General features: G+C 42.9%; 1 protein-coding gene across 1 annotated transcript; it reads left to right on the plus strand.

Annotated features, from left to right (window-relative positions):
• The first annotated feature begins 1,217 nt into the window (after window positions 1–1,217).
• Window positions 1,218–6,626, plus strand: LOC134454809 (putative N-acetylated-alpha-linked acidic dipeptidase). The gene is made up of 9 exons (XM_063205968.1): window positions 1,218–1,280; window positions 1,495–1,558; window positions 2,022–2,089; window positions 3,283–3,374; window positions 3,737–3,827; window positions 4,128–4,389; window positions 4,942–5,023; window positions 5,781–5,873; window positions 6,424–6,626. Exons 1-9 carry the CDS (start codon window positions 1,218–1,220, stop codon window positions 6,599–6,601), a joined length of 993 nt encoding a protein of 330 aa, XP_063062038.1. The 3' UTR covers window positions 6,602–6,626.
• The last annotated feature ends 8,100 nt before the right edge of the window (window positions 6,627–14,726 follow it).

The following is a 14,726-nucleotide window of genomic DNA, read 5'->3' on the forward strand; positions in this document are numbered from 1 at the left end:
CCTCTTGAAGACAGGTACACACACACACACACACACACACACACACACACACACACACACACACACACACACACACACACACACACACACACACACACACACGCACCAATGGCTACACTCATAGCAGAGGTGGGAGCGAGAGAAGGAGATAGTGTGGAGGCTGCCCTGTAAGCCTCGGCTTTGGTCTGAAGTTGTTCTCTCACGCGTAGCAGTGCCGTTCCAGTCGAAAAATCCTTTTCGAGTTGTTCCCTGTTTATTACAAATGAAGTTTTATACAAAAGCTAAAATGGGCATTAAACTGTGCTGGCTGGGTTTAGCTGGTTCCACGCGGCTACGGTAAGAACCATGCATTTCCCCAGTCCAAGCCTCATTGCCTACTAATCACAGGCACCTGCAATTATAGCTGTGACCTGCGTGACCTAAGCTTAAGTGAAGTGCTCCCCCAAGTGGCTAAATCTAAAACTACACTAAAACCTGTCAATAAGCAGAGAACCTGGAAGCTATGAGAATGAGCACTGGCTGGCAGTCAGTGGTGGTACTGCAGTGGTTGGCTATTGCGGGCAAGTGAAAGATGAATGGTTGTCAGTGGTGTTTCCTACAACAGTATTTTTTGTCTCGTAGTATAATTTTTTGCCCAGAAATGTTAATATTCAGTTTGAAGCTAGAGCTAATAAGAACACATTTGAGTGTTATTTAGAATTTTTTGCACCACTAGATCATTATATACTGGGTCAGCAAGCTCAATTTACGAGGCCAAATCCATAAACATTAGCAGAACGCTAGCGAGTACAGGTCGAAATCTTCTGCCCTGTTGGAAAAACTGGACACCTGAAAAAGATAAAAAATACAGCCTCCTATATAACACCAGCCATAGTTCTCACCAGGAATCTTTTATTTATGAGAATTGCTACTGGAAATGGCAGTAGCATTTTTTTTAGCACCGATGGACTCCATTTTCCAATCCATTCCTTTTCCACTCAGACGCTTCTGTTTCCAATTGCCTGCGCTTGCCAACTAGTGGCAGCTAGGTGGAATTGTGGCTACAATGGGCACCAATGGAGGTTTCCTTCTCATAGCTTCCAGGTTCTCTGCTCTAAGTGAGAATAAAATAGCTCCTACAGATAGTCGTGTGTGTGTGTGTGTGTGTGTGTGTGTGTGTGTGTGTGTGTGTGTGTGTGTGTGTGTGTGTGTGTGTAGGTTGGAGGCCCAGGAGGACGATGGTGTTTGCCAGTTGGGACGCTGAAGAGTTCGGAATGTTGGGATCCACAGAGTGGGCAGAGGTACACACACACATACACAGACACACATACACACACCGTACATGCACTTGTCTATATTGGTCTCTCTGTTTGACTCTCTCTCTCTCTCTCTCTCTCACACACACACACACACACACACACACACACACACACACACACACACACACACACACACACACACACACACACACACACACACACACACGTACACATACCCGCTATTTGTGTTTTGCAGGAAAATGCCAAAGTTCTACAGGAGAGAGCCGTGGCATACATCAACGCTGACTCTGCTATAGAGGGTTAGTGTGTGTGTGTGTGTGTGTGTTTGTCTGTGTGTGTGTGTGTGTGTGTGTGTGTGTGTGTGTGTGTGTGTGTGTGTGTGTGTGTGTGTGTGTGTGTGTGTGTGTGTGTGTGTGTGTGTGTGCCTGTGCCTGTGCCTGTGCGTGTGTGTGTGTGTGTGTCTGATTGCAAACATTATTTCTTATCATTGACATGGCAACTTGCCTGCGAGGTCTGGTCCTTCGATTAATAAACTTAATGTGGCTCTTGGGTCAAAATAGTTGTCAACCGATGACCTAAAGCATACGTTTAACTAACATACATGTACGTACTTTATACCTGTGTGTGTGTGTGTGTGTGTGTGTGTGTGTGTGTGTGTGTGTGTGTGTGTGTGTGTGTGAGAGAGAGAGCGTGTGTGTGTGTGTGTGTGCGTGCGTGCGTGTGTGTGTGTGTGTGTGTGTGTGTGTGTGTGTGTGTGTGTAGGTATGTACACGTTGAGGGTTGACTGCACCCCCTCTCTCTACACCCTGGTCTATGACATCACCAAGAAGGTGAGGCCTCACTGTGTGTATATTCCTTTGTGTGTGTGTGTGCCTGTGTGTGCATGTGTGTGTGTGTGTACTGTGCCATATCTGCCATATGTGCGTACGTGCGTACATACGTGCGTGTCTGTCTGTCTGTCTGTCTGTCTGTCTGTCTGTCTGTCTGTCTGTCTGTCTGTCTGTGTATTCTCCACATCATGGTCTATGACCTACATATACAGTATGTATATTTAGACGAAGTTCAGGAGGATCATTCTTTTTGTCCCACTGGACCCCACATACTTGTAGCATTTCCTGGTCTGACTTGCCATATAGGCGGCCACCACTGACACTTCCAGTGAAGCTAGTCAAATATATGCACACCCCCATATCAGTGAAACTAGTCAAATATATGCAGCACACCTCCATATCATTAAAGCTAGTTGAATACATGCACACTTCCATATCAGTGAAGCTAGTCAAATATATGCACACCCCCATATCAGTGAAACTAGTCAAATATATGCAGCACACCTCCATATTAGGGAAGTTAGCCTAATGCACACCTCCATATTAGGGAAGCTAGCCTAATGGATCCACCCATTACACTATTCCAACACATTCAGGATGGTGAACAAGAGAACTGGTACTTTTGCTGACTGATGTTATTGGTCATTAACCAATAAGGTCGAAAGACTGCTGAAAATATGTAAATTGAGTTAAAGTCTCTTTATTTTACCCTACTCGCGTAAAAAAGAAATACTTTTGAAAAATGTAATTTGAGTAAAAGTTACGTTGTTACTTTCAATTTGCTTTGTTATATACAAATATTTTTTTCTTCTTGAATATTGTCCTTGTGCACCAGCAGTCAGCCATTTGCTATTGTGCTCTGCCAGTCTCCCAACTTTGAAAAGTGAAAGAGACGCGCTCACACTATTGCCTGATGATGGCTGCTTAATCCCACAAAACATAGGCCTACTGTGGATGAATGAAAGAAGTGAAGAACAGCACTCGCCCAAAACTTTGCAACTGGTCCCACAAGTGTATTCATTCATCTGTGTGTGTGTGTGTGTGTGTGTGTGTGTGTGTGTGTGTGTGTGTGTGTGTGTGTGTGTGTGTGTGTGTGTGTGTGTGTGTGTGTGTGTGTGTGTCTGTGTCTGTGTCTGTGTCTGTGTGTGTGTGTGTGTGTGTCTGTGTGTGTGTGTGTGTGTGTGTGTGTGTAGATCTCCAGTCCAGAGCAGGGAGAGGAGGGCACGTCTCTGTATGACAGCTGGCACAAACGAGACAACTGGACCAACGACAGAGATGCTCCCAGGTCAGAAAGAGGGTTGCTGTACACGTGCACATGTGTGTGTGTGTGTGTGTGTGTGTGTGTGTGTGTGTGTGTGTGTGTGTGTGTGTGTGTGTGTGTGTGTGTGTGTGTGTGTGTGTGTGTGTGTGTGTGTGTGGCTGCATTTGTTAGAATCAGCAAGCTATGTTAACAGTATATTATAAACGTATTGTCCACGATATTGTAATGATGACACGTGTTATAAGACTACTCAACTGTTTCAACTGGTTTCACATATTGGGTTAATAAATAAGTGTGTGCATATTCGGAATCAGTAAGCTCCCAGTGTGTGTGTGTGTGTGTGTGTGTGTGTGTGTGTGTATGTGTGTGTGTGTGTGTGTGTGTAGGATCAGTAAGCTGGGGTCAGGAAGTGACTTTGAGCCGTTCTTCATCCGACTGGGCATCGCAGCAGGACGAGCCAAATACATCAAGAACAAGGTCACACACACACACACACACACACACACACACACACACACACACACACACACACACACACACACACACACACACACACACACACACACACACACACACTTTCTACTTTTTTGACCTGTTGTGTTTATGGTTGTCGTGTAATGCTCATTATTCGCACTTAGCTGACGCCTTTATCCAAAGCCACTTATATAATATAAATATTTGTGCATGCGTGTGTGTGTATGTGTGCGTGTGTGTGTGTGTGTGTGTGTGTGTGTTTGTGTGTGTGTGTGTGTGCGTGTGTGTGTGTGTGTCTTATAGAAGACAGAGCGTTACAGCAACTACCCGCTGTACCACAGTGTTTACGAGACGTTTGAGCTGGTGGGCGGGGCCTATGACCCCTCCTTCCGCAGGCTACAGGCTGTCGCTCGCGTCAGGGCGGGGCTTATCTTCCGATTGGCCAATGACAGACTCCTCCCCCTGGACTGTGAGGAGTACGCAGCTGCCCTGAAGAAATACGCCACCAGCATACGAGACCTGGCACACACACACGCCGATATGGCACAGTACAACGTCAGCTTTGGTAGGTGCACGCGCACACACACACACACACACACACACGCACAGACATCACGTCACAGCACAACGTCAATTTTGGTAGGCGCACAAACTCACGCAAGCATACACACACACACACACACACACACACACACACACACACATACGCACGCACGCACGCACACACACACACACACAATTACATCACACACTACAACGCACAATGTCAGCTTTGGTAGGTGCACACACACACAGCTCTGCATAATCCATTGTATCCCCTCTTATCCCCTTCTCCGTCTCAATGCCTGTTTCTCTATCTTTTCCCCTTCTTCATATCTCTCTCCATCTTTCCCTCTCCTTTCCTCTACTCTCCCCACCCCCTCTCTCTCCTCTCTCCATCTCTCTCTCTCTCCATCTGACTCTCCCCTCTCTTCTCTCCCCACCCCCTCTTTCACTCTCCATCCCTCCTTTCGCTCTCTCCCTCTCAATCTTTCTCTCCCCTCTCTCTCTCCCCACCCCCTCTCTCTCCTCTCTTTTCTCTCTCTCTCTCTCTCTCTCTCTCTCTCTCCATCTCTAGATCCCCTCTTCTCTGCCGTTGAGAACTTCACTACAGCAGCACGAGAATTCCACCTGCGTCTCAGAAGCCTGGACACCAGCAAGTATGCACACACACACACACACACTCACACACACACATAATGAATACTTGATGGTGAATGAATGAATTTGATGGTGGTGGTAAGTATTCATGAAAAAGGTAACATTAGTGAATTGGCAGCATGAATTCTCGAAATAAACAACTAAAAATCTCACACAGTGTCCCTTTAAAGTAAGCACAGGGTACATTTAAGAACACAGTACTACACATACATCAAGTAAGCAAATCCTACTCAGATACTCTCTCTCTCTCTCTCTCTCTCTCTCTCTCTCTCTGTTATTAATGAAAATATGCACATGGTTTGGGTCTGTTTTTACAAAAGAATTGTTCATTTTTTGGAGTGAGGTACTCAAAAAGAAACAAACATTTATGTACCTGTTTGCATTTTCTGGTTGGGCAGGCTAATTTGTCAATTTGGAAATGCTATAGGTTGGAACAAGAGGGAAAGTGGTGGATTTAAGAGATATGTTTAAACCCCTAGTCGAAACAAGAATTGTAACTGAATTTGCATACTTTAAAGCAACAGAAAATCTCTCAATGTTTGAAGATAAATGGTGTGTTGACAAGGGACTCTGGGTAATTCATGATGATAGTAATCTCATTTTCTAGTGGTAAAGATGAGGTGAAGGAGTGGGGTCTTCAATTTCTGTGCAGTGTAATGTACCCTTTTAACTAGTGTCACCATTCAAAATAAATGGCTGTTAAAAATCAAATCAAAATCTGTGTGTGTGTGTGTGCGTGCGTGCGTGCGTGCTTAGTGAGCTAGCTCTGCGTATGGCTAACGACCAGCTGATGTATCTGGAGAGAGCGTTTGTGGATCCACTGGGCTTACCGGGCCAACCCTTCTACAGGTGAACACACACACACACACACACACACACACACACACACACACACACACACACACACACACACACTGCGTCGACCCTTCTACAGGTGAACACACACGCACGCACGCATGCACGCACACACACACACACACTGGGTCGACCCTTCTATAGGTGAAAAAACACACACACACACACACACACACACACACACACACACACAGGGCTTACCGGGCCGACCCTTCTATAGGTGAACACTCACACACATACACACATACATACACTGTGTCGACCCTTCTATAGGTGAACAAACACACACACACACACACACTAGGCTTACCTGGCTGACCCTTCTATAGGTGAAAACACACACACACACACACACACACTGGGCTTACCGGGTCAACCCTTCTATAGGTGAACAAACACACACACCTTCATAGCTTCATATCTGAAATCTTTGTCATATGAGTACAAACAGTCAACTAATAATCATGTGTGTTTGTGTATGTGTTTGTGTATGTGTGTGTGTGTCTGTTTGTGCGTGTGTGCCCATGCCTGTGTGTGCGTGTAGGCATGTGATCTTCGCCCCCAGTAGTCCTGAAGAGTCGTCGTTTCCTGGTGTGTATGATGCCCTCTACAGTCTGAAGAGGGAAGTGCACCCTGCGGAGGCCTGGAGGGAAGTGAAGAGACAACTCAGCATCGCAACCTTCACTGTACAGGCAGCTGCTATGACTCTCACACCACCATGACACACACACACACACACACATACACACACACACACACACACACACAGCCATAACACACACACACACTCACACACTCACACACACACACACACACACACCACCACAACACACGCACGCACGCACGCACGCACGCACGCACGCACACACACACACACACACACACACACACACACACACACACACACACACACACACAATTTGTCACCTAGTCCTCCTTCACACAAAGTCTAACATACCTGTATTATACAGGGGACCATCCTGGTGGCCAATCTTTATTAAGTGCACATTGTATCAGTAAGAGCAAAGTGTGAAGGTTCAATTCTCAGGGTAAAGAGCACAGTTTTGCTCAAAATATTGAAATGCACACAACATTATGGGTGACATATCAGAGTTCAAAAGAGAACAGATTGTTTGTGCACGTCTTCCCAGCGCATCTGTGACCAAGACAGCAAGTCATTGTGATGTATCAAGAGCCACAGTGTCTTGAGTAATGTTAGCATACCACCAAGAAGGACGAACTGTGGACACAAGAGGAAGCTGTCTGAAAGGGATGTTCGGGTGCTAACCCGGACTGAATAATAATAATAATAATAATAATAAAAAACATAGAACCACAGCTGCCCAAATCACAGCAGAATTGCACCTCAACTCTCCTGTTTCCACCAGAACTGTCTGTAGGGAGCTCCACAAGGTGAATATACACGTCAGGTGTTTCAGTTTCATTGTTTAACCCCTGTAGTCCCAACCAGGGGTCCGCATCTCGAAAGCGTCTTTGCTAACGACGGTAGCAACGTCCTTCGTAAGGGCGACTCTCTCTCGACAGCGACGCTCACCACTAAATCCAAGGGAATGGTAAGACGGTCTTAAGATGGTCTTAAGACGGTTAGCAACGACAAGAATCGAGAAACGGACCCCAGGGCTTGACATTGTTGCCTACCAACCAGCCAAACTTGGCCGTGGCTAGTCATTATTTTAGTCTCACTCAGGGGCGGAGTGGCCCACCTTTTCCCACCGGGAGAATTTTCCCCTTGGCGGCCCTCTTAAAAAAACAAACAAAAAAAAAACAAACAAACAAAAAAAAGCGAACAACATGGTTTCCTAACCAAAAAGACAAAAGCCACGAAATCTGCAGTCGTACTACATGTGAACATTAGTGTAGTCAAAATATCAACCTGAATTGGAGAATTTAGCCTACACCTTGATGAAATGCACAGCCAGTGGTGTAGTCTATGTAAAACGCAGGTATACGCACCCATTTCAAAATGTCAGGGATTGCAGTATACCCACTTAAAATGGATTGATCCATTATTTACAATAGCACAAATGTATACAGTACACATAAAAAATGCTCAAATATACAGTATACCCACTTCAAAAAGTAGACTACATCATCACAGTCCAAAGCATTCATAGGCCTACTAGGTTAGGCTACATCACGCTAGGCCTACTGTTCCATGCAAATGTGCACTCCACTGTCATTTTGACAGTTTGAAATTGAAATATCGTTTAAGGAAGACGGATGAGCATGGGCACAAAGTTTTGAGTGTGGGGATTTTTAGAAGAGTAGGCTTACAAAATATAATATAGTAGCCTATAGTTTACAAAAAGTCTGTCTACATTGTGCAATAAACCCACCATGCAGCAAATAAGCCAAACCTAGCTACTTCAAAGCACAACCATAAGTCAACAAAATGTATAACCAAACGGTGTAGGCCTACCTTAAAACGCTGTCTTCGTCGCAGCAAATGTCTTTGTTTCTTGCAATTACATTTTAATCCACAGTTTAGGCTACACACCCAGCACTGCTCACATCAGAATCTTCTTGTGTGGTAATTATTTTGTTCCATTTCTTCAGACATTACATAGGCTACATCCTAAATGTGCCATATATAAATGTATGTTTGATATACCATTATTTCGACTGTAATGAGATATACCTCTAGTTTTAACAAAACAATGCCATCAAAACATGTACAACGTGTTTTCCTGCTTAGCTGCAGTTCACTTCCTTACCACTTGGTGGAGTATGTTCGTAACCCAAGTCAATAACCACAGAACAAGAGAATCTGGAGTGGCAGACTGTAAACTGTAACAGTCATGTGGAAATCGGAAAATAAATCACAACTGACTAATATTTCCGTTCCTTGGTAACCAATCTAAATATCACAGGTTCTTGAAATACTGAAAACGAAACTATGTTACTAAGATCTAGTAAACTTCCGCGAACTACGGTGTATGAACATTATCAGTAGAGAAGGGGTGTGGCCAATTTACTGTTTGACACCGTCACTGAGGTATTGCGGTCGGGTAAACGGTATATATACTGTTGAGTCAACTTCTAAATAATCAAGAATTGATTTGTAGCTAGTTCGCATTAGTATCGACGCTAGGCCAGCTGAGAATATAATGCGGCTGAATACTTTAGGGCCGGCTGAGAACATAATACGGCCGTTGTAAAATAATTCGCGGCCGCGGCCCACCGGGACAAGTCCCCGATCTCCCGATGGCCACTCCGCGCCTGGTCTCACTGAGCCACTTTGGCATTCTTGGGTATGACATATCTCAGTTGAGTACCCCCGCCTCGTGATATATTCAGGTTCAAGAGAGATTTAAAAAAAAAATCAATTTGTCTGATATACTGTAGGTAGTTTCACACTATGGTCATAGCACTAATTGTAGCACCAATCATAGCACTTTATTTTCTGAGCTTAGATCTTGGTTAAATAAGTACTTCTTAGGAAATACAGACAAATAAACTTGGCTAGTAGAAAGGCTGAATGATTAGTGACTCTGGAAACCCACTAGCCACTGTCTGGTGAACTTAATGTCAAGCCCTGATCCCAACACAACCATGAACTTTCATTAACTCCCTCTCTCACCAGCGCACGCACGCACACACACACACACACACACACACACACACACACACACACACACACACACACACACACACAGACAAAACTCTTGATAATGACTGTGTGCTCTCACACTAAATATGATTGAACTAACCCACACACACATTTAAAATGCAGCCATTCAAATCTGTCTGTGTGTGGTGTGTGCACACGAATGTATGTGCAAAGCACTGAAGTTCTAAGACCGCTCCCCCAACACACACAGAGCTTGAAGTGATTTTATACCTATAAAATCTTTTTTAAATAAATGATTTGTACACTTCCTAAGTCTCTGTGAGTGTCTTCAGATGATGGAGGTGTAAAGGCGGATTCATACTTGGCGTGACTGGCGCTACCCTCCTTCATACCTCACTCGCGACGATGGCGCGCGCCGTCACGTGACCCAAAATTTCGCAACGTCGTGCACAAGAGGATTTTTCTAACTTGGCGCGCCAAAGCGGAAACAGCTGACAGAAACAACAGGAAGAATGAGCAGGATCAACGAGGAAGAGAGAGAGGTGACCGAGTGGGTCAGGCAGTATCCTCATCTGTACGACACGGCAAATAGAAAGCACTGGGACAAGATTGCCACGGCCAATTCCTGGAGTGAAATCGCCAGACACATTGCGGGGAAAAAAACTACAACCTGTGTTTGATTATCTATTCCTTTGTGACACAGACGGCAAACCAACCCGTCAAAATGTTAAATGTGAAATGAGCGAAAAGTAGCCAAAGTGCTTCTCCTCATCAATCTGTCTCATTGGCAGAACAAGGACAAAGAACTCGCCAGTCTCCTCTCTGTTCTGGTGCAAAGGACGAACATTCCACCGTCTCTTCTGTTTTTGCCTCCTCCTCGCTCTGCGACGCATATACCGTTAAATATTCAATACGATTTCATTTCGTAGCTGGCACACTTCCTGTAGGTGCCCAACGCGTTCCGCCTGCCTGATCGGTTCCCTAATGACTTTCACGTTTTAAATGTTTATTTTACAGCCGCCAGAACATTAACTCAAAGAGATATGTTATATATTTATATTACACCTTTACTTTATACCGTTGTTTCACATCAAATGCCGTTTGTCGCTGTAAATAACGTGATATTGTGCTCTGAATAGTTAGTTGGTTAGCTGACCAGTTGGTGACCTTATTTGGCGTTTCTGTGACGGTTCTGTATTATTATAAAACAGACAGTTTAAAACGCAAAATAAACCCTTAAAACGACAACGGCACTCCGGCAAAATAAACACTTAAAACGACAAAGTAAAAAAAATAACGGAACAGATCAGGCAATTTCCCTTCCGTATACGTCATACTGCGCATGTGCAGTGTGCAAAGGGAACGGATCGGGCAGGCGGAACCCGTTGGGCACCGACACTTCCACTAGCAACTCGCGTGACAGCACTTTTGTACGCTTTCTTCGTTCCTCGCGAGGTTCTTGCCGGCCTTCAGTTCTTCTCCTTTTCTCAACAGTGACGCCCGCTGGTCTGGAGAGAATTGCATTTGTGGCGCAACTGACGTTTATAAGTATGAATAGTCTGGCGCAAGTGATGACGTCATTAATGGTTCTGGCGCCAAACGCGCCAAAGTGCGCACGTGAAGTATGCAGAGCCCTTAAGTCTGCATTGGGCTTCATTAAAGGTGCACTGTGTAATATTTCTAGTGGTTTATTTCCAGAATTAATGCTGCTCATTCAGAAATGTTACCTTTTCCACAGATACTTACCACCACCATCAAATTAGTAGGGTTGGAAAGGGGGGTCCACGCGCACCCCCCGGCTTTTTTTACGCCACCTGATTTTTTTGTATCTTTAAAGTGTCTACTTTAAGAATTTGACAGGTGCCAAGCTGAAAAAATGTCCCTTGGTCTTCATTTTTAACCATTTAATGCACCTGACAGGAACCCAACAGATTGAAACAATGACAGAGAATAGGTCATAACTTTTGAAGTAAACTACATACAGAGATAAATTGACACATTTTCCCATACAATATTGACCTGAGGAATGAATTTAAGTTGTTGTTTTTGACTTTTGACGGCATTTAAATAGCATATTTGCTCATAAACAGCAATAAAATGACCCAAAATATGTAGACACTCAACTATCTTTTCATTCTTTTGAGTTTTGTGTCTTTTTTTCCACCACCCGCTCTTCCTTTATCATCGGCAGTGTAAATGTGAGTATTATATCGGGTATTAAGCTGAAATTATGACCCCCAGTCACCATTTTGACCCTTTAATGCGCCTGACTGCAACCCGACAGACTAAAACAATGATACAGAATGGGTCATAACTTTTGAAGTAAACTACATACAGAGACAAATGAACACATTTTCCCATACAATATTAACCCGAGGAATGATATTAAGTTGTTGCCTTTGACATTTGACAACATTTGAACTTAATTTTTGGTCATAATCGACAATAAAATGGCCTAAAATATGTAGACACGAATCTTGTCTTTCTTTCGAGTTTTATTGTCTTTTGTCCACCACCGGCTCCTCCTTTATCATTTGCAGTGCACATGTGACTATATCGGGTTTTAGGCTGAAATAAGGACCCACAGTCTCCATTTTTAACCCTTTAATGAGCCTGACTCGAACAGATTGAAACAATGATACAGAACGGGTCATAACTTTTGAATTAAACTATATACAGAGATAAATGAACACATTGTACTATACAATACTGACCTGAAAAAGGAAATTAAGTTGTTGATTTGACAACATTTAAACTTATAATACTTTATAAAAAGACCTAGTGTGGGTTGGCTTCAGAAGTAAACCACAAAGAGAAGAAAAGCTAACCCATTTTCCCATACAATACTGAACCAATAAATTCAATGAAGCACTTGTGAATGACCGTCATCAACCTTTAAACCGTGTTCCTGGACAAAATAGCATTAAAATACCCAAAATGTGTAGAAAATAAGCAGTCTTTTATTGGGTGCTTCTTATTGCTCATTTAAAGTATACATTTGATTATTATATTGAGTTTCAGATTGAAACAGTATCTCATTTTCAAAAATATATCTTCCACTTAATAACCAACTAACACCATCATCATTCAGAGGTTCAAGAAACAAAGAAGGCTCCTTAACCCATTGATGCTTAAAGCACCTGCAAAAAAGGTTGCTCAATGCCTACAGTAAGCCCATTTTAAGAAAAGTTGCCCTCAGCCTAAATGTCTCAGTCTCTGAAGCACATTTGCATTTAAACGCATTTAAACGGAAGTTGCATTTAAATGCAAAGACCCTCATCATGCATTAGAATGTGTTCATTCATCTCTACCAAGATTTTTAACAAAATTGATTAAAATCTCATGAGCTTGAATGGTGCGTCATGCAGCTCCAGGCGCCAGGGCCAATCAATGGGTTAATGACTTATTAGCAGAACCTTCAAAAAAATGTGAGGCAAAGGCACATCCCAAAAAGCAATTGCTGCAGGACATAAAAGAACACACAAGAAAAAAGGAAGGACTATCCGCACACCACAGAAGCTCCCTTGTCATGATTTAATGTGTGAAATGCTGACACAACGTCTCGACCTGTTAGGTCTTCGTCAGGTGTCTCACGACAAGGGAGCATCTGTGGTGTGTGTGTATTCTTTCCTTTTTCATATCGCAAAACCTCCACACGTAATTTGTTTGTAGCTGCATGAACATGAAGCTGTGTCTTCCACCTTTTTCTTCAGACATAGACTGTTTGGCTTGCTATGCCAAATATACGGGACAGAGAAACATGCCAGTGTGAAACACACTCTTTACAACTTAACAAATCTGGTAACTTGGATCAGGATAGTGCATTATTCAAGTAGTCATCCGTTTTTGTCCAGAAACGCATTTAAAAGTTGATGAAAGGCAAAAAAATGTTCATTGCACTCCTTGGGTCAGTATTGTATGGGAAATGGGTTAGCCTTGGGGAGCAGTGCGGTGGGACGGTACCATGCTCAGGGTACCTCAGTCTTGAAGGAGGATGGGGGAGAGCACTGGTTGATTAATAAATATAACCCGAAAGAACGCAAAGATAGTTGAATGTCTACATATTTTAGGACATTTTATTGCCAAATATGATTTAAAAAAATGCAGTTCACATGTTGTCAAATGTCATAGACAACAACTTAATATAACTCATTAGGTCAACATTGAATGGGGAAATGTGTTGATCTCTCTGTATGATGTTAACATCCAAAGTCATGACCCATTCTGTATCATTGTTTCAATCTGCCGGGTTCCAATCAGGCGCATTAAAGGGTTAAAATGGAGACTGTGGATCTATTTCAGCTTAAAACCCGATATAATATTCACATTTATACTGCAAATGATAAAGGAATAGCAGGTGGTGGACAAAAAGAAAATAAAACTCAAAAGAATGAAAAGATACTTGAGTGTCTACATATTTTAGGCAATTTCATTGTTGATTATGACCAAAAATGCAGTTTAAATATTGTCAAATGTCAAAGACAACAACTTAATATCATTCCTCAGGTTAATATTGTGTGGGAAAATGTGTTCATTTGTCTCTGTATGTAGTTTACTTCAAAAGTTATGACCCATTCTGTATCATTGTTTTAGTCTGTCGGGTTGCAGTCAGGCGCATTAAAGGGTCAAAATGGTGACTGGGGGTCATAATTTCAGCTTAATACCCGATATAATACTCACATTTACACTGCCGATGATAAAGGAAGAGCGGGTGGTGGAAAAAAAGACACAAAACTCAAAAGAATGAAAAGATAGTTGAGTGTCTACATATTTTGGGTCATTTTATTGCTGTTTATGAGCAAATATGCTATTTAAATGCCGTCAAAAGTCAAAAACAACAACTTAAATTCATTCCTCAGGTCAATATTGTATGGGAAAATGTGTCAATTTATCTCTGTATGTAGTTTACTTCAAAAGTTATGACCTATTCTCTGTCATTGTTTCAATCTGTTGGGTTCCTGTCAGGTGCATTAAATGGTTAAAAATGAAGGCCAAGGGACATTTTTTCAGCTTGGCACCTGTCAAATTCTTAAAGTAGACACTTTAAAGATACAAAAAAATCAGGTGGCGTAAAAAAAGCCGGGGGGTGCGCGTGGACCCCCCTTTCCAACCCTACTAAATGTTAAGCATTCATTATGACTGAAAAAATTTCACTTGTCATACATAAGAAGGGGAATCTTCTCCATGGGCCGCCATTTTACATTTTAAGAAATATAAATTTTTACCTGCAAAACTTACTATTCATGGGTCATACT

Source organism: Engraulis encrasicolus, chromosome 8 (genome assembly GCF_034702125.1).
Source record: "Engraulis encrasicolus isolate BLACKSEA-1 chromosome 8, IST_EnEncr_1.0, whole genome shotgun sequence".
Taxonomy (NCBI): Eukaryota; Metazoa; Chordata; class Actinopteri; order Clupeiformes; family Engraulidae; genus Engraulis; species Engraulis encrasicolus.